The sequence below is a fragment of the Otolemur garnettii genome, unplaced genomic scaffold, assembly GCF_000181295.1.
Source record: "Otolemur garnettii isolate 467f Iridium unplaced genomic scaffold, OtoGar3 scaffold00001, whole genome shotgun sequence".
Taxonomy (NCBI): domain Eukaryota; kingdom Metazoa; phylum Chordata; class Mammalia; order Primates; family Galagidae; genus Otolemur; species Otolemur garnettii.
The window spans coordinates 55,455,340-55,476,956 of NW_003852396.1; the positions used below are offsets into that span (position 1 = coordinate 55,455,340).

General features: G+C 34.0%; 1 protein-coding gene and 1 pseudogene across 1 annotated transcript in view; one reads left to right on the top strand and one right to left on the bottom strand.

The window, feature by feature from the left end:
- Window positions 1–21,617, top strand: part of METTL15 (methyltransferase like 15) — a 198,380-nt gene that overhangs the window by 2,683 nt on the left and 174,080 nt on the right. The window contains exon 3 of the mRNA XM_003781201.2: window positions 2,600–2,886. Within this exon, the coding sequence (XP_003781249.1) occupies window positions 2,617–2,886 (270 nt within the window). The 5' untranslated portion in view covers window positions 2,600–2,616. The remainder of the gene's footprint in view (window positions 1–2,599; window positions 2,887–21,617) is intronic.
- LOC111724759 lies at window positions 13,254–13,376 on the bottom strand (annotated as a pseudogene).

Consider the following 21,617-nt stretch of genomic DNA (forward strand, 5'->3'; position numbering starts at 1 on the left):
AGGCTCAAGAGCTTGTTCCTTTCAATTTTTAGGGAATTATTCCAGGAGACAACCAAGAGAAAAAAAGAATTATTTGTGGCTCTTCCTCCAAGTTGCCCCAAGTTCCTAGCCAATTAGTTTATAATAAAATCCTCAGTCATTGCACCCTGGCTGTAGTTAAATACATAGAAATTATGTGTAGTAGAAAAATTTAAATGCTGCTGATAGCATTTTTACTATCTGTTTTTCTACTTTTCTTTGTATCGTTTTATTCTTATATTGGAATTGATGCTGCTTTTAAAAAAATGATCAGAATATAGATGTATAGGTTGTTTATTCCAGATTCTGCTATTTAGGCCTGTGCATGATGTGTCCTTTATTGAATACTGTACCTTATAGCATACTGTTATTTCCAAGTAGAGTGCAGGGTCAAGCCATAGGATCTGGGTCTTTAAAAAAAATTGATTCTAACTTAGGAGATGTCTCAGAAGTACCATTAAATTACATGGGTGCATTAAATAGTTTAGTGAACTATGTTTATTGCATGGGATTAAGATGTCATGGTATGGGGACAGACTGCTTGTGTTATAATTCTAGCTTTATGGTTTTCTAGCTGTGTGACCTTTGGCAAATTTCTGTTTTTCTCATCTGGAAAATGAAAATAATACCTCCAAAAGTTGTGGTAAGGATTGAATGAGTTACTACATGTAATGTGCTTGGAAAGTAGGTGGTACTTAGTAAGTGCTAAGTGCTAGCTATTATTTTTTTAAAAAGTTAGAAACACTAAGTTGAAGGGTAGTTCACTTTTTTTGGTATAAGGTTTCTAGAAACCCAGGGCATCATTAATAATTTGGGTAATAAGTACTGCTGATTATCCCCAAATTTACTGAAAGTAATGATTTATAGTATTTTTTTTTTTTGGCCACATTTTTCCTTTGTCACATTTGACACTTAATTCTATGTATTAGGTCTTTGGTAAAGTTAATGTATTATGCTCAAAGTTACATCTTCTTGATTTTATATTGATAAATAATATATTTCTCTCTGTCTTAGTTATTACATCTGACCAAGATTTCAGCATTACTGTGCATTTTTTATTGCACAGGGAAGGAAAGACATTTAAGTGGGATTTATGTTTTTTTGAGATATTTTGAGAGCATGGTTTTTTATGTAGTCACTTGGGTGAAATTTTGTAGTGAAGATTGATAAAAATGTTAATTTTGTGGGGTTTGGAATTCATTCACTCATTTTTTTTTCTAGAAAACATTTATTAAGCACCTAGTATGCACCTGATTTTGTGGGTATAAAGTTTTGGGTCTTACTCTTAAATAAGTCATTATCTGTTAGGAAAGAATAGTGTTAATGGAGTATTTACTGTGGAGTATCAAAAATATTGCTTTGAAATGAATTGTGTAAAATGTAAAGTTTTCTAAAGGTCTTCTATTAATATATTTACATAAATACTTCTATTCTTTGTATTTTAAAGAATTATAGCTTACAGAAAAAAATGTAGTATGAGAAATTCAAGGAATGAATCAATTATTTACTTGATTGTTTTGGGGGCACAAGGGATAGGCAAGTAAAACAAAGTGGATATGAAATGTTTAAGTGCGTTCAACTGAGTTTTTATAAAGTTAGAGCTCACGGTAATATGCATATACCTCACTATTGCAGGCAGTGGTGAGGTGATTTCGTCAGAGAGTATCCCTGACAAATCTGGAAGATTTTCACAAACTGATCATCTCCATTTCTTTTTGGATGTACATGCATGGTCTTCTTCTCATAAAAAGTAAAATTGAAGATGAGAGTTTAACCTTATGAGAAGAAACAAAAGAGCTTGAAATAAAAGACCATCTGAACCTAAAATGGAATAATGTATTATGTTAATTATTAATATTATTAATTAATATTATATTAATATTAAAATAATCCTTCAGTCACTCAGATAGCTTTTCATTTCTTTCTTTTCTTTTTTAATTTTTATTTTTTAAGATGAGTCTCACTTTGTTGCTCTGGGTAGAGTGTGATGGCATTATAGCTCATTCAACCTCAAACTCTTGGGCTCAAGTGATTCTCTTGCCTCAGACTCCCAAGAAGCTGGGTTACAAGTGCCAGCCACAACACCTGACTATTTTTAGAGATGGGGTCTGGTTCTGGCTCAGTGTGATCTCCAGCCTGTGAGCTCAGGCAATCCACCCACTTTAGCCTCCCGGAGTGCTAGGATTATAAGTACGAACCACTGCGCCTGGTGGCTGGATAGCTTTTCAAATGAACTGTTTTAACTCCTTGAATCCACACTTGAGACTTAATTAAAATTTAAAAATGTGTATTTCAGAAAATTGTTGCTGAATTATCAATTTTTATATCCCTGATGGTTAAAACATTAGTGGTTTTACAGCTTATCAGGTAACATTTAAAAATTATATTTAATTATGTTCTGGGTTCTCTTAGGTTCCTTACTTTGGTAGTCACCTTCACCTTTTTAAGAAGTTCAGATGATGAGTCTTTATTAAGACTTTTTTGGTGTGTGAAATGTTGCATCTTAATTTGCTTTCCCCAAGTATTACAGTATTCTTTTTTAAAAAATATAACATTCACCATATTTAAATCTTTTTTCTAGATTTGTTGACGTACAGAATGCTTCGGTACCCTTATTTTTATAGAATACATAAGGAATTTCTTTCATGCTGGTTTGAATCTGGCATATTTAATTTATGTGTCTGGCCAAAAAAAATACATACTACAGGAGAAAGATATGATGAATATGAAGCCCAGGAGCAAACAGATCAAACTGAAGCTCAGAAGTTATACTTGTCTCCAGATAGAGATTCTGAAGCTGTGGCTAAATTACATATTCCAGTGATGGTGGATGAAGTTGTTCAATGTTTGGCACCACAAAAAGGGCAGGTGAGTTGATTAGTTTTTTATTTTTCAACATTATGTTTGAGATATAATTCATCTATCATATTTACCATCTTTAGGTGTATAATTCAGTGTATACTTACAGTGGTTTTACTCAAAATTGCTTAACTTTACAATGGTGCCAAAGTGATATATATTTAGAAGAAATCATATTTTGAGTATCCACATGACCCATCTGTTTTTTACTTTCAGTACAGTATTCAGTAATTACATGAGAGTCAGTACATTATTATAAAATAGGCTTTGTGTTAAATGATTTTGTCCAACTTTTGAGTGTGTTTTCGGTTGGCTGGGTTAAGCTATGTCTAGTAGGTTAGGTACATTACATGCATTTTTGACTTATGATATTTTCAACTTATGATTGGTTTATCATGATGTAACTACAGAGTAAGTCAGGAAGCATCTATATTCATGAAGTTGTGCGGATATCACCACTATCTAATTCAGGAACATTTTAAGGCTGGGCACTGTGCTTACTTCTATAATCCTAGCACTCTGGGAGGCTGAGGCTGGTGGATTGCCTTAGTTCACAGGTTCGAGATGAACCTGAACAAGAGTGAGACCCCGCCTCTAAAAATAGCTGGGCATTGTGGCAGGCGCCTGTAGTCACAGCTACTTAGGAGGCTGAGGCAAGAGAATTGCTTGAGCCCAAGAATTTGAGGTAGCTGTGAGCTATGATGCCATGGCACTCTACTAAGGGCCACAAAGTGAAACTCTTTCTCAAAAAAAAAAAAAAAAAGGAACATTTTTATCACCCCAGTGAGAGACCCATACCCCTGTCATTCACTCCTTCTTTCCATGGGCCCTGATAAACACTCTTCTGTTTTTTGTCTTTATGGATTTGTCTAATCCGGACTTTACACATAAATGGATTTATTAATATGTGGCCTTGTATACTCAGAATGTTTTCAGGGTTTATCCATGTTGAGGCATGTTTCTATATTTTGTTCCTTTAAATGCTGAATCATTCCATTGTTTATGTTACGTGTTGTTTATCCATTTGTCAGTTGCTAAGCATTTATGTTGTTTCCACTTTGTGGCTATTGTAGATAATGCTGCTTTGAACATTTGTGTACAAGTTTTTGTTTGGACATAACGTTTTCTATTCTCTTGGATATATGTCTAGGCGTAGAATTGCTCAATGCTTTACTTTTTGAGGATATAAGAAACTGTTTCTAAGTGTTGATTAGTTTTGTTAAATAACAGTTTTAAAAGAGAAAGAACATACAGCTGAGTGATTAGGTACAAAAACTAAATTCCACCCGTGCCTGTAAATCCTAGAACTCTGAGAGGCCCAAGTGGGATGCATATAGCTTGAGTTAAGAGCAGAGATTCTGGAATTGGACTGCCTAGCTTTGAATCTCCTATGTAGGAAATGTGTGCAGGTGCAGGCACACACAGCTCCTCTAATTTTTTTTTTTCTGAGGTTTTTGTAAAGTTGGATCAGGCAGTTTTCATGAACAAAGTTATAAGTTATATGCCTAAGGTATACTAGAATGGCTTCATGTTGCTCATACAAAAGCCATCAGTGATAGAACACGGGTTGCTTCATAAAAATATTATTGATATTCACCTTCTCGGCTCTGCACCTGTAGCACAGTGGTTACAGTGCCAGCCACATACACCAAGGTTGGTGGGTTTGAACCCAGCCTGGGCCAGCTAAACAACAATGACAACTGCGACAGAAAAATAGCCAGACGTTATAGCAGCTGCCTGTAGGCCCAGCTACTTGGGAGGCTGAGGCAAGAGAATCGCTTAAGCTCAAGAGTTGGAGGTTGCTGTGAGCTGTGACGCCACAGCACTCTACCAAGGGCTACGTAATGAGATTCTGTCTCAACAACAAAAAAAATAAATAAATAAAAAATAAATATTTACCTTTTTAGGCAGTATGTACATAAAAAATTAAACTCAGCATTTCTAATTGAGTTTATGTTTATAAAGTATCTAGATAAATGCTGTCACTTAGTAAGCACTCCAAAACGTACATAAAAATGTAAATAAAAAATTGAATTGGATAAAACTTGTTGAATGCAACTTCATCAAAGTGAAATCTCTTCATTTTCTTTAAAAATTCATAATATAGAGATAGAAATTACATCCCAAATCTAAGTGTGAGTTTTGTAAAGAGTATATTTAAATACTATACATGATATATGTCACATATATGTGTGTATATACACACAGATTATTTATATACATATCTATGTGTATATGTGGCAGGCAGTTAGCAAAATTTCTAACTGAATTCATTGGATTTAATTTACGTCTGGAATCAAAACCAAAATACATTGTATCAATTTACAGATGTCCAGTAACAAAACTGAATGTTTGTTATATTTATTTTGCTCTAAACCATGGAGTAGAAAAACAAAAACCCCCATACATCTCCCTACTAAAGCAGTATTGTATCCGCCTTTTCTCTATAACCAAATAGCATGAAATTCGACAGTTCTACAGCTTGACCTGCAGTACTGTTTCATTCTGTTCAAGTTCTTGACAAGTGTAATGTTGGTTTATTTTGAGGTTTTTGATTGTTCTGATTTGCGTTGCGTTTTCTTGTAACTTTTAATAGAAAGTTTAATTTTATGAATGTTATTTCTGAAAAATTTTTCTGTGAGCTACACTTAGAGACAATGTTATTTCTTACCTTTTCTGCTGTCTGGCAGACAGACAGCTTTATTCACTATTCCCTTAATCTTCAAGTAATAAAGAACTAGTGCCAGTCTGTGGACAGGAAAGGTCTTCATTTTCCATAATCCATTATTTGCTTCTCTTCTTTCTGAGCCTTTCCCAAAAATCATTTTCCTTTGCAAACTATGAGTCATATGCTCACTTGTATCAATCACCCACTTAATTACTATTTATTCTATTTATACTATTCACCTTCAACTGTGAATTTACAGATGAAACTTTTAATCATAACAGGAACTTTAAAAATATATAAAGTTGTTTTAAGTGAAGCCTAGAGTCATTTAATAGTTATTTCTTTTTTTTTTCTTAATATTTAATAGGTGTTCACCTAAAGAAAATGGTGATTTGAGGAATTTCTTCTTCAGCATTATAGCTAGTTTGCTACTTATTAAATTAATCTCAGATACCTCCAAGTTATTTGCTGGTTTGGATTCTTAGATAAAAAGGTCCTCTTTCTCTCCCTTGGGAGGGTGAGAAGGAATTAAATAAATTTTAATTATTTCTCCTTGCTTAGTTTTCATTATTTCATATTCTAGGTGAACAAATTTGTGTGAATGTATTATTCTAAAAAGATTTTTCTTCTAGAGATGTTTTACTCTAGGCTATATTGGTCAATTTTTCACTTCTGCTTTATGAACACTGGAGAAAAAAGTGTGATTCTGCCTACTGTAAGATGGTAGCAGTTTGGAGAATATAGGAGACTTGGCATTTTTGGTCAGTAGTAGTGCTAATTTAGCTTGGCACCCTGGGACTTCTTCTAAAAGTGTTAAGTTATATGGAAGATGATGGCAAGACCTAATACCAGTAGCTGTCTAATTTTGATCAGTTAACTTACCATGGTTATACTTCAGATTCCTTATCTGTAAAATGAGGAAGTAGAATCTAGTTCTATGGTTACTATGAGGATTAGATGAGTTAATGTATGTAAATTGCTTAGAATGCTATCTTCCAGGTAGGCGGTGTTCAATAAAATTAGCTGTTATTATGGGGCTAGGAAAGATCAGGGTTGGTCCCTAGATTAGAAAAAAAAAAAAAAGCAGGAGGAAATACTAGGAGATAGCAAAAGAACCATCATACCTAGAGCTGAAAAAGTGTGATTTTCTCTGCCAGGAACTCTCCTCATCACTATTCTTCAGGCCCTGAATCAAATTTTACTTTTTCAGGGGAGCATTTTATGAGGTTTTAGAGCTGGCGTCCTCAAACTATGGCCCACGGGCCCCATGCAGCCTGCCTAGGACATATATCTGGCCTGCCGGGTGTTTTTGCCGCCGCTGCCTGTCCTGCTTAGCTGCCGACCAGTCCCAGGGCCTGCAGTCTGGCCCTCCAATGGTCTGAGGGACAGTGAACTGGCCCCCTGTTTAAAAAGTTTGAGGACCCCTGCTTTAGAGGATACAGGCATCCTTGTTACATGTTTTTGTAGCCATGTACTTTTCTTTCATAGCACCTATAGTAATCTATAATTTTTGTGAGATTATTTGTTCAACAGATGCCTCTCCTAGTAGATTGTCTTCCATAAAGCCATGGACATGTTTGTCTTACATTTTATCTCTAGTACTTAGGACAAGGCCCACCACATGATGATTTTATAATGATGTCTTAAAGGAATGAGTAAGAATCAAAGTAAACTGGAGGACAAATGCAAGGTGCCAATTAAAAGGAACGTCCCTTGGGTACTAAGCTTCTGTAGCTCTAGTCTTTCATATAACTTTGATCTCATTGTGGCAGGCCGGGTGTGATGAAATGACTGGAGAAACCTAGTGAGTAAACAGACACAACAGCTGAGAAAATGAGCTGACACCTAGACTGATGCAAAATAGATTATGATGACAAGTAGGCTAATGTTGCCAGCTTTGGTTTACAAATATTTTAAAATAAGTATCTTACCTAATTAAAAATTCTAAAATTTATTAATAATGTTAATTTTCAGAATTCCATGTATTAGATTTCATAATTTTCTTTATAAAATGCATTATTCTTTATTTTATTTCCTTAATACCAGTAGCAGTATTTTTCTTATTTTACTTGAAAATCTTTCTAATCTTTAATGGAGAGTAAACATTGAAGAGAAAATACTGAGACTGCTTGTTTACTCTCTTTAAATATTGAAGGTAGACAAGTGGAATTTGTTTAATCCTAAATTTTTGAAAGAATTAGGAACCTTTTTTGTTGTTGTTGTTGCAGTTTGGCTGGGACCAGGTTCAAACCTGCCACCCTCCATCTATGGAGCCGGTGCCCTACTGACTGAGCCACAGCCGTCGCCCAAGAATTAGGAACTTTTCTAAGAGATCAAGCCAATAACCTGGCAGCATAGATGTATTAATTCTTTTTCCTGAGAAATAACCTTATATTAGATGGGATGAACACTGTCAGAATGTAGAGTTTCCCCGTCTTATATTTAAAATATGGGTTTCTTTGAGGAAAAATTTTATGTTACATTCTATTCTACCTTTATTTGAAAAATGTTTTTGTCTTAAAAAATCATATAACACATTAAGTGGGCTTTGTGTTAAATTACCTTCTGGGTGTGCCCTTCTGGGGTGTGATAATCCAGGGCTATGTTGGTAAATGTTTGACATCTGGCTCTGAGAGCAGGGATAAGATGTAAATTTAGAAAAACAATGACTCCGTTTAGTTTTTGCAAGTTCCTGTGGTATATATATATTGCTATGATTACCCACTTCAAGCTTTCAACCCTGAGGTCACTGAATGTAGATCTAGTCTCTGCCTATTTCTTCAACTTCTGTTTTCCCTTTTTGAATTTCATATCAGCCCCAATTCAGTTTTATATACATAGTATTATAATATTTTATGCATCCATTGTCTTGTACTTGCTTTTCCCTGTTAACTTGTTGGTCTGAGAACATCTTGTTTATATTTTTATATCTGGGTTTGTCCACTTATCCTTCTTCAAGTATCTCTGAAAAGTTAGTCATTCTCTCATCTCTTTCTCTCTACTGCCTCTGAACCCTGTTCTTTTAAAGAAATCATGGAATATATCAGATTGTATTATTTGAATTATCTCTTTCTCTCTACTGTCTCAGAACCCTGTTTTAAAAAAACCATGGAATATATCAGATTGTATTATTTGTTTCCACTAGATTGGAACCCAGTAGGGATGATGTCTTTTTCTTCGTATGCCTAACACCAGTGTGGTGCCTTACTCCTACTGGGAAGACAATAAGTGCTTATTTTAACTGTAGTTGAACCGATAATTTATTAGTGTTATGAGTTGATTTAACTTTGTTGGCTTTCTTATTTACACATTAGTACCTGAAGATAATGCTGTTATAATATGATAATATAATAACTCATTCATGTTTATTTTCCTATAACAGAGTATCATTTAAAATATTGCTAATCATTATATATGTATATATATAGATATGTGTATTTATATAATTAAATGATATGTATAACTGTTTCATATTCAAATCTTTAAATATTGGGGTTTATGCTATACAACAATTTGTTGCTTCACTCATTTAATAGATTTAAAAGGAAGTCCTTTTAAAAAAAGGAAGGCTTTTGAAATATTCTTAACTTGAATTTTTCAGTATAACTAGTAGTTTTAACATAACTTGAGGATAAAAACATATTAGTATAATAAAACATTTAAAAATGTTTCTTTAAAACCTTTTTATATTTATGATTTCTTAAAATAGATGATTATTTTATAATGATACGGGAGCATTCAAATAATGCTCAATTAATATTGTTCTTTATTATTTTACTATTGCAGATTCTATATTTCTTGCAGATGTTTTCTATGAATACTTCTAAAGAATATCTTTAATACACATTTAAAAATCCATTTAGTATTAGATTTCATGATTAGCTTTGTGTTTATTACATGTAATATTTAAAAAATTATTTTGTTTTCTGTTATTTGGCATATTAGCAGCATTTATAGGGAGTCTGCACTGCCTGGTAAGGTGACAAGCACTTCGCATACTCTTGTAAAGGTATTTAAAATCTATCAGAGTCAAAAGAAGTAAATTCAAAACCATTTAGATAATAATTAAATCTTAAAACCTTATATTTGATCATTTAATCAATAATTTTTCTTACATGATATTTTGCTATAAAAATTATAGTTTATCAGAATTCTAATGTGTGTTAATTTCATCTTACCTGCTCAAAGTATCCAGTTTACAAATTCCTCTGTGAGGGTCTTGGGGTGAAGGGTGTGGGAGTATGGATCCCACTGGTAAAATTAAGTTTATTTTATCTAATGAAAACATGCATGAATAATGTTATTTATAAAATACTTGTTCATATCATGTTGTAGGAAATATAAAAACTGATGTTGAAATGAGTTTTTTTGTCTTTTCAAATTTTACTTGACACATAAATATATCAAGAAATAAACTGTTTTAGGTAAATGAGTTACTTGGTCTATCCAAAGTTTTACTTAGTTTTTTAACCATTTTTAAGCTTAAAAGTAAATGTATTATTTGTAACTAAAATGAAAATAACTCATTCATCTTTATTTTCCCATGACGGAGTATCATTTAAAATATTGTTGATCATTATATATGTGTATATATAGATATGTGTATTTATATAATTAAGTAATATGTATAATTATTTCATATTCAAATCTTTAATAATCATAGCATGTATTTGATGTATAGTACCCATTTTAGTAAATTCAGCATCTGTGAGGGCATGCTTGTTTTTCTACCAGTAAATTAATTCATTTGTATTACTGTGTATAATCTTCTCATTTGAGTTTAGAAGCAAATTATTAATAGAGGACTTCAGATAAATAAACTTATTTAATTCTTTTGCCTGTCTATCGTCCTTGAATTATCTTTCTTTTAGTTTGGTCTTTAAGACCCATTATCTGGCTTAGTAAATACTGGTGATACAGGAAGAAAACAGAGATCCATTATATATGGGAAGCTCATGAAAGCAAAAGGAGAAACAAGTGAGGTTTTTCTTTTCACAGAGCATATTCCTATGAGTCATCCTGTATACTGGTTATTCTCTATTTAGGTCAGAACTAGTCCCTGATCAATAGTCTAATCATAGTTACTGGAAGAAGGTCCAGTGGTTCTTTCTTTTCCCATTGTTCCTCTAAGTCCCATATTGTTTTTGTGAAGAGTGGTAGGAAGTGTACCTTGACCTTGTGAATTCTCATAACATTTTATTTTACTCTTCTTCCACTGCCATCTCCTCATATAACAAACTATTGAGCTGTAAGTAGTGTACTTAAAATGTTATTTTATAATAAACCTAGTTGCAAACTCTTATGATGACTCATAATGTTCTGTAAACTCTCTCTGTTTTTTTCTTTTTTTGGTAAGGTGCTAGTATTGTCCCTTTTGGGTGAATACCATTTACCAGGATGTAATATGTATTTAAAGTTTTTATTTTTCTTGATGAATGCTGTTTTAGAAAATATATACATTTTTTTGTAGCTACTTATTTTCTCTCATTCTGTGTAAACTATTCAATTTGGTCCATAATATTTGAGATACAATATACTAATTTAGGCATATGTTTTATCCTTGTCCTATTTATTTGCTCTGTGTCATATACAGTATTTTTCTACAAACTTAAATTTCAAAATAAAAGCTAATTTTTCTTTTGTTGTACGTTTTTTCCTGGCGAGCAAAAGAAACTGTGAATACTGAATGTGTTCATAAAGATGGAGGATTTCCCACTTGAAGCCAGTGTACACTGAGAAGAATATTAATAGTAACAACATAGAGTTGTATAAGATTTTACTGTTGTATGTGATTTTATGTTTGCAGAGTACTTTCATGTATTACTGTCTGTGCTTTTCATTAGTGCTAATCTTGGTAGTATTTTTTACTTAATATGTCAAATGTAGGAAGGAGGGGAAATGTCTCTAGTGCCTCTGTTCTGCTGGAATCACACAGTAATAAATGACATTGCTTGAACTTGAAGGCTTGTAGTTAATAATCAGTTTATGCAGTATGTTTTTTTCCTCCAGCATAAGTATTAGTTTTTACGTAGTAGTAGTCAGCCTACATGATCTTCAGGCCCTATATCAGGCCCTTTAGTCCCTTAGGACAGTCAGTTTGGCCTAATGTCCTTAGAAAATTGATCAGTAGCCTTCTGAGCACAGTGATTATGCCAGTGCTCTGTCATTTGGAGCACATGATGCTGTTCTTGCCTTCACAACCCTCTGCAGAGGAGTCTAGACCAGTGGTTCTCCACCTTCCTAACGCTGTAATGTATTCTCATTGTTAAAAAGAGGTCGCAACCCACAGGTTGAGACCTGCTGGTCTAGACCCACCTAATTAGTCAGATCACTGGATTTTTCAGAGCTGACCCCAGATTGATCTCTCATGCTTGCTAGGAAACCTTATATTTGTAATTACTGAATAGGAGGAGAAATTGCTGAAGAAAGGTATGGGCTAAACTGACTAGAGCCATTGAGTGACTGAGGATTAGAAATGAAGACAGGGTGCTATCAATGGAAAAACAAAACTGTAAGAGGACGATGATTTGAACGAACAGAATGTTGATACTAAAAAGAGAAATAAATTCCATGAATTTCTTTCTTTTTATACTTTTTCTACTTTCTCCAGTACCTAGGTACCATTAATGTCTTCTCTATGTTTTTGATTTGACTTTGTAGTGAAATAATGAAAGAATTAAAACTGATTTAGTTTCCCACTCCTTTTCAAATGACCTTCATTGTGGTCATATGAATGGTTTAATTTTTCCACCAGTGCATTATATTATTAAGAAGCTTTCTTCTTTGAGTAATAGATGTGAAACCAACATTTTTCAGTAGAAAGGCTTGATTTTTCTCCAATTTAAATCTATCCAAATATTGAAATACTTTTATGAATTAACATGTAACCAACTTCCCTTCCTAGGGACTGCTTTAGAATGTAAATGCAAATTGCGATTTTTTTTTTTAGAAAAGAGAATGTAGATAAGCAAGAGAAAAATGTTTTATATTTATTTTTTATCTTTTTTAGTATTTTTATATTTCTTTTTTTAACATTATGTTAGTTATTAGAAGCAACCAGATTTTTCTAAATTTATTTAATTTTCCTCTGAGAGTTTAAAGACATGATTGATAGCATATAAAATGAAAACATTTATTTCAAGATTTATTCAAAGTAGATACTAAAAACTCATTGAGAACTTATATCAGGGACATAATACATTCTTTTGAAGGTAACTATGCCTTCGGAAAGGCAGCAGTAAGATGTGGTATTCGTCTCCAATTCTCTATGTCTTATAAAACCTTCTATTTATAGAATGACACCATTCTGGTTTGATTGGGCTGATATTATTTCTGAGGCTTTTGCAGTTGGATAAAGATAAATATTCATCTTAAACTTTGAAATTTTGTTTTGTTTTTGTTTTAGTTTATTCTGTTTTGAATTTTTTAACTCAGGCTTTCTGATTTGTTACCTTTGGTTTTATAATTATATATGGGAAAAAATCCCAAACTACGGTTTCAGCTCTCTGAAACTCTTCATTGTACTTCTGTGATAATGGAAATTAAAACAATTAGTTAGCAGTGACAATAAACTCATTTTTAAAATTGTCGTAAATATATGGTTTCTTTTAACAAAAACCTTACGATTTAGTACAAAAAGCAATCAAAATAAACATTTAAGGAGGGCATTTTAACACAAATGTTAAGGGACATATTCACTTTTAAATTTAATGGTTTCCACACTATTGTCTATGAGTCAAATACTAATATATTATCCTCGGATACAGGACATATCAGATATTAAACTGATAAAAACAGATACTACATTTGATCTAAAAGGCTGAGAAACGATAATAAACACATTTTTAACACATTTGATTTTAAATTAGGATGATTGTAATTCTAAGTAACTACTTTAATCGCTATAACTGTTTTGTTAACTTGTGTTTTGGATAAAAAGTATTCTAAAATCTTATCTGTCTAAAATGTGAACTTTCTTACCTTAGAGAATATGCATCTAAATTAAACTATTCTTAATTGATAAGGTAGTAATTTTAAATATGTTTGGTTAACTCTGTTCTGTACAACAGCGGTATTCTAAGTAAGCTCATTTCTCCCTCTCTAAATCCCCACTTGGCTCTGTATTTCCAAGTATCTTCTTTTCTTTTTGGCTGGTGCTCATTTTGTAGTATGCCCCCTGGCAACTTTAGTCATCCCATCTAAATTTTCCAATAGATATAATCTAAACAAATTGGGGAGCTTCTTGCTGCAAGTAGGTAGCACATTAAATTAGAAAACCTGAAATACTTATTCCTCAGATATCCACATAGCTGACTCCTTCACTTCTGGTTTTATGTAGATGATACCAAAATTTCAAGTACCATCCCTCAGTATTTGAAATCCTTTTTCCTTTTTTTTCTAACATGCTCATATATTCCATTCTCTTTTGCTTCTTAACTGTCTGTCCTTACCTCCTCCCATTTCCTTTGTTACCCCCTTTCCTCCATGGGAAACTGGCATGAAAGCTTGGCTTTTGTCTGTTTTTTTACCACAGTATCCAGTACTGAGGACAGTATTTGGTATATAGAAGATGTCTCATAAATATCTGTTGAAATAATTGCTGAATAAAAGAATGACAAGATGGTACTGGTGCAAGAGACTGAGGAGACATATGTAACAAATGATGAGGTGAAGAGGGGAAAGGATAGGAAGAAGTGAAAAAATGAAAGCTTTAAGTCTTGAGTTTTAGTATGAAAATGAGACCATTCCCTCCTGTGCTTATTAAGTTTTTAGTAAGGATCTATTGAATTTCTGTATATCAGGTACATTGTACTTAGTATTGGAGATACAAATTTGGAGCAAAATTAGACATGGTCATAGTCTATTATGGAGTTTACAATATGGTAAGTGACACAGGCATTTATGAATGAAGTGAAAGTGAAATTTCTTCTACAAAGGAGAGTATGTGGTGCTCTGACTTTTCATAACAGGAGGATTTATGAGGCTTGCTTGAGGGAGAAGTAACCACAGAGTAAACCAACAAAGAATTTAGAGGATAGGCTGAGAGGAGGGTGAAGAACATTTCAGAGAGCCAAGGGAACTTGTGCAAAGAGTCTTGTTGGAGGAAGCGTGGTAAGAATGAAGGATAATCACCAAGTTGCCCAGTGAGTTGACAGTACAGGGGGAGAGCAGTGAAAGATGAGACTGGAGAGGGAGGTGGAGGTCAGAGATGATGACGTTTGCCTTTTAAGCCAATCTACACTATGGAGAATGGATTAGTCTAGACAAATGAGGTTTTTGTCCAGACAACAGGTAATGAGTGGTTGTGGTGATGGAGAGGGGTGGGCAGATTTGAGATGTATTTAGGAGATAAAAAACATAAGATGAAGCTGACATTCATAGAAACACTGTCTAAAGTTGGGCTGCTATAGCAAATTATCATAGACTGGTTGCTTAAACAACAAAGTTTTTTTCTCATAGTTCTGAAGATAAGTTCAAGGCACCAGCAGATTGTTTGTTGAGAGCTTGCTTCCTGGCTCGTAGATGGCTTACTGTGTCCTCACATGGCAGAAAGCAGAGAGAGAAGAAAAAGAGAAAGAGTATTGTACAGGTTGCATTAAACAGAAATTATGAGTAGAAAGACAATTAACCAGGAATAAGAGTATAATCTCTAGATTGGGGAAGGGGGAAATATTAGGGTGATCATATTTTAACATCTGTGAGGCGGGACAACATGGCCGGGGGGTGGAGCGGGGCAGAGGGGGGGTGCTGTGGGGCGGGGTGGGGGGGACGGGGCAGGCAGGGCCTGACAACAATGCAAACTTTGATAAGCAGTTCTCGATAATCACTTCTCAGCAATTATTTATTATAGTTTAACATTATAAAATTAACAAAAATAATATAAAACTCATATTCTGGCAAAATAGCCATATGGCGGCCGAAAACCATATATTCCCTTCTTGTTCTCCAGCCCGTTCGTGCATTCTTTCCAAAAATCGGGACTTTTTTAAAACGCCGTGGGACGCAGGACAAATTGTTGAAAAGCAGGACTGTCCCGCCAAAATCAGGACGTCAGGTCACCCTAGGAACCATATGGCCTTCTAGGTTCTTAAATGTAGCCTTATGAGTGAATCTTAATTTCATAGAACAAATATTTTTATTTTCATTAATACACCTTTGTCTTTTATGTTTTTATTTTATTTTAAAAATGATGTATTAAAAATACCAAAGAATAAAATAAGTTTCAACGATAATCTTCACAGATTGATTGGCACAATTAAAGCATTAGTAAGCTATAAGGACTAAATTGATGGCTGCTGTGCTCATGATTTAGTTCTAACTCCTCCCGTCTGATTGGTACCACTATGTGGGAAGCTGGTTGGGGAGAGTTTATGTGGGTCTAGTATGCCAGTCTGTTATCAGATTAGACAGCAGTGCATTGCATTGTTTGGAGTGGAATTTGTGAATAGCTGCACAGTTCGACAGTATTTTTTAATTCTGTCTGCTTAGCAATGCATCATGTCAAAGAAGACCAAGAGAATGCTGCAGGAAAAAAATATTTATAATGAGGACTGAGAATTCCAATATTATTTCTGCTAAAGATCAGATGATTTGTTGGATTTGTGATAATGCAATATCAACATTAAAGGAATTGAATGCTCATCAGCATTATAACATTGATAAGGACCATATATATTTTAAATTGGAGGGAGAGGTACAAAGAGTTGTCTTGCAGAGATTAAAAAATGAAAAGCATAAGGCAAAGACAATTTTTTTAAGACCTGGAAATAATGCTTCTGAAGCAACTTATAAAGTATCTTACATATCCAGGAAAAGAGGGAAGCCATTCAATGACATAGAAACTGTGAAAGGATGCACATTATTGCAAAGGTCGCAGGATACTTACACCTCAATAAGGTTCCAAAGTACAAACAACTGCCTCTTTCAAGGAGAATCATAACTGGTCAGCAATATTAATTAGCCTTCAACTTAATAGCATGATACAATATTTCAGAAGAAAAAAACATATTATTAAATCACTTTTTTTTTTTTTTTTCAGTTTTTGGCCGGGGCTGGGTTTGAACCCGCCACCTCCGGCATATGGGGTCTGCCACCCTACTCCTTTGAGCCACAGGCGCTGCCCCTATTCAGTCACTTTGGATGAATTACCTGATACTACTGACTCAAGGCAGATTTTATACTTCTTTTGGGTCGTAACAAAAGATTTTCTCTGCTACAAAGAATGCTTTGTGCACTCTTAGGAACAGAACATGGGAAATAGATATCTTCATCAACTTTCAAGATAAACATGACATTGGGCTAAATTTGATAAATTTAATGTATACAGAGATGATGCACCTTCCATGACAGGAAAACATGAAGGGTTTATAGCATAGATAAAAAAAAAAGTATTCATAGACCCAGAAGCTCTCATATCTTTTCCTTGTATCTTACATCAACAAAAATCTCTGTGCTATTTTAAGTGACACTTTGCAACAATTTATAAATATTTTTAACTGTGTCAGTTTTGTAATATTCTTTTTTTTTTCTTTCTTTTTTTTTGGAGCAGAGTCTCACTCTGTCACCCAGGTAGAGTGCAGTGGCATCATCATACCTAATAACAACCTTGAACTCCTGGGCTCAAGCGATCATCCTGCCAGTTTTTTTGTTTTTAGTAGAGATGGTGTCTTGCTCTTGCTCAGGCTGGTCTCGAACTCCTGAGCTCAAGCAATCCTCCCACCTTGGCCTCACAGAATGCTAAGCATGAGCAACCTTTCCCAGAAGTTTTGTAACATTCTAAAGTTGTAGGATGAGGTATTCAGTATGGATTTGCCATATCATTTATGGTGCATTGGCTATTGCAGGGACAGGTATTAGCTAAAATTTTCTTTCTGTGAGTACAGATTATTGAAAGAAGATTTCTACAGGAATGCATCATTTCTGTGTGATACCATGTCAAATCAAAGTGACTTGAATGTTTTTTTGCAAGGTACAACTAAGTCTTCATATGATATTTGGTAAAAAATCTAAGCATTTTGGGAAAAAAAGCTCTCTTTTTTCAAAACACTTCTTCAAAAGGAAATTTTGGATGAATGTTTCCCCCAGTTACCAGTGGTCATTGGTGAGCAAGATGATGTATGAGAATTGCTTAAAGAATATGTACTTGTTATAGACCTATTAATTGGAGAATACAACGAAAGGTTTGCTGACTTTGAGAAATGTAACATCACATTCAAATTAGCATTTCAGCCTCACCTAGTTGACACCACCAACACACCTAAAGAACTGCCCCTGGAATTGATTCAGCTTTTAGTACATGACAGTTTAGTCATTGTTTGATGCTAAGGAAGATCAGTTGAAATAAGGAAAAATGCAGAACACCATTATCTTTGGCAATATGCCCCCAAAATGCTTTTTTGCTTTTCAACCACTTTTGCTGTGAATTTACATTCTCCTACCTCACCTAAATCAAGGTGCCCTTAAGGTCACAAATGACTGATGCCCATCTAGAGGATTAACTGAACCTCTGCATCTCCATGCTGTAACCAGATATTCAAATATTTCCCAACAAAAGGCAGACAGGCAAAGTCACGGCTAAAATGTTAGTTAACTTTAAAATTAACAAATAGTTTTCATTTTTTTAATTATTAAGGGCATAGTAGTTATGTTTTTATAAAATAATGTACATTTTTACATATATATAACTGAAGTTTCTTGAATGTGGCCTTATTTGATAAAATAACTTGGGAATTAATGAGGCCTAATTTGTAAATTAATGAGGCCTTCCAACATGAAAAGCTTCCCACCCCTGCTCTAGATGAATGTATGTTGCTGTTAGGTACTATATTTCATACTTAGATTATGTAAGAATATTTAAAATAGGTATACAATATGTAAGAATAATTTAGATTAAATCTACATAATTCTAAAAATTGAAAGTGAAGTTTGTATGATGCTTAAAAAGGTATTTAGGGATTACTGTTTTTGTAAAGGTGTTGTCATTTCCTGCAGATTAACATAAAACATATATGCATGCTATATATATTTATTTTCAAGATTGTTAATATTGGACATGTTGAGGTTTACATAGTTTTCCCTGAAAATAATCTCAATGCTAATGATAGAAACATACATTGTTTGCAGTGAACTTTTTAAAATGAATTTTTGTTTGTGGTTTTAGTTTGTAAAGTTTTGCATAAACGTGCAAAAGTGATCAGAACTATAAACTCATTGTTTTTTCTTTGTTGAATTCAGGGATATGTAATTTCCTGTAAAAATTTGAAGAGAGAAACTAAATTCTCTGACATGAGTTTTCTGATCATGTGTATTTAGTAGGTAAAGCTTTATTATTTCATTTGTCTTAAATGATTCGAGAATGTGTTGATCATTAGTAGAGTTTTTTATTCTGCAATCTAAAGAGTTACAGTAATGTTTTAGGACCCTACAAAAATGTACAGTTGACTATACTGAATCAATTGCCATTTGATGGTTTTCCTCCTTGTTATGTTACTTTAACAGTCATGTCTCTAAAGTGAAGGATCTTTTAGATGTTATACATTTATACAGCCAGTCACTAGACTTTAAGTTCACATGTCTGTTAAGATATATGTGGTTATCCTGAACATGTGAAATTGTTTGGATTCCCCCCCGCCCAATTTCTTTATATTTTATGTACTAATTTTATTAGAATGTAGAGGAAAAGCATACGTAAACTTTGACATTTGCTTTATAAACTATTTAACAGATTATTTGTAATAATCAAAGCAGATGTTATAAATGTGCTAGGTACCTTCTGTTTATCTTTCCATAACCACACTGTCCCCTCCCCTACCCTGTGTGTGTCCTGGGAGGCTCTCAACTGTAACTGTCATCCACCTCCTCTACCCTTTGGCTTCTGGTTGAGGTAGACTGATGGGAGACACCTAGAGAAGAGCAGAGGATAAGGGGAGCATGATTCCTCTGGTGATTCCTCCCTAGTGTTACTTTGAATAGGCAGCTTTCCTCTCTTAAAGGCCATTTCTTCATTCCAGAGGCGTTTTGTATGAATCACCCTCCAGATTCTGGTAAACACTTCTTTTACCCTTTAGGTTTAGGTATGGTAATGTCTGTTGTTACTGCTCAATCCCTAGGAGCTATACATTGTCTCCTGTTGTATATCCTCTCTTACATTCTACTTCTTTGTAAATAATTTCTTAACCCTTTTATTTCTAGTGGTTTTGGGAAGTAATCATCTTTTTAAAGTTGGTTTCCTAATGTCCCAGTGGTTTCTCAGTGTAAATAAGCATTACACTGTCAGCTTCTGACCTGTAGCAGTGGCTCGTTGTACTTAAATGTAAGGTTGCGCATATTTCTGCCTTTTTTGTAGTTTGGCATGGAATATAATACATATAATGCTTCTACTTCTTGGCATTCAAAGGGTTAAATAAACTATTCTCAAATTACTCAGTTTGAGTGTGATACCTTATTATTTGGCCAGGACTGTGACTACTTCCTGTTCTCTTGGAATGGCTTACCACTATTTTCTTTATTAGAGTATCACAAGAGTCTCTGTTGCTGAATTCTGCCATCAGTAAGTTGTTTGATTCAGGCAGTGTGCACTCACCCTCTGCTCATTTCATTCGCAAGTGGGAATAGTAATAATTCCTACCTCATTGGAATATTATGAGGGTTAATGAACGTTTATACATAAAGTGGTCAGAATAGTGTCTGGCATAGTTAATACTCTAAATTATAGTTTGGTTATTATTTTTATTATTGAAACATAAGGGATGAAGTAGAGAACAAATAGTATGGTTGGGGGTGGCGGGGGAGAGAGAGAAAATAAGAACATAAGTGGGTGTGCACATGTGAGGACTGGAGTAGTTATGTTTAAAGAATAGAGTATTTGCATTTAAAATTTCAGAGTTAGAACATGTTGAGCTTATGAAAAGGTCCTGCAGCTGACTGTGAGAGGTGAAGGTCACTGGATTTGACATGGACATATTGTCAAAGTATGAGAGGTTTGTACTTATAAATAAAACAAGTGCGATTGTAACATCTACACATGTAGACTGACAGAGATGTGTTGTATTGACCACTTAAAAATGACAAAAGGCATAGCTGAATGTGACTTGATATTCTGAAATGGAGAGCTTTTGGTAAAATTTCTCTTGCTTTAAGTAATAATTGCATTCCTAGAAAATTTGGTATATACTTAATACTTGGAAAAGTGCTGTGTGATATGAAAAATGACTTTTGGTTTTAAGCTTATATAATTCTTTCTGCCCCATCTTTTCCTTCATGAATAGACTCTGTAAGTCAAGCCACATCTCTTCTTTCATGGATAAACATCCTAAGGATGCAGAATTTGGTTCAACTGATTATGTAGCACTGTGCTGTGCATTTGTGCAGTGCAAGGTACCCGGCATCTCTATACCTCACCCAGTAAATACTTGGGGCATCCTCCAATTCTTTTATTAAAGCCTAAACACATTTTCATAATATCTCCATTGAGCACTTCTGGTTGAGAGGAAAGAAGGGATGAAATAGTATGTGAAATAGATCCAAAGAGAAAGCTTCTTCTCTTTGCATAGTGAGCAAGTATAATAGAGATGTGAGGCAAGAAATCACCTGGCAACCAAATTTCAGGTAGAATCGTGATATAAAAATTGCAGTGGTGCAAGGTAGTAAAATTTTCTTACAGTCGCAGCCTCCTGCTCACTCACATTAGTTCCTTTTCTCAAGCCACTCCTAGCTCAGGTGTCCCTGGTAGCCTGGTTATATTAACACAGGTGGCCCAAGAGAGAATTTTGATATATTTGGTAAAGAGTTTAATCTCAGCGTTATTTCTCTTTTAACTATATTAGTATTTTCCTTCCTAAGTCCAAGTATTTCATTTCGATCCAAAACCGATGCAAATACCTATCTTTCCCATGTAAATGTTTATTTCTTTATTTTTTCTTGCCATAGGTAAATGTATTGCATAAAAATGTAATCATTGACTTTCTGTGTTTGCTTGTGAACGTATCCAATTGTACTAAAATGTATTGGAATCAGTAAAAATGATCGCTGAAGTTTTATCTTTTGGTTAAACTGACAAACTTTTTTTTTTTTT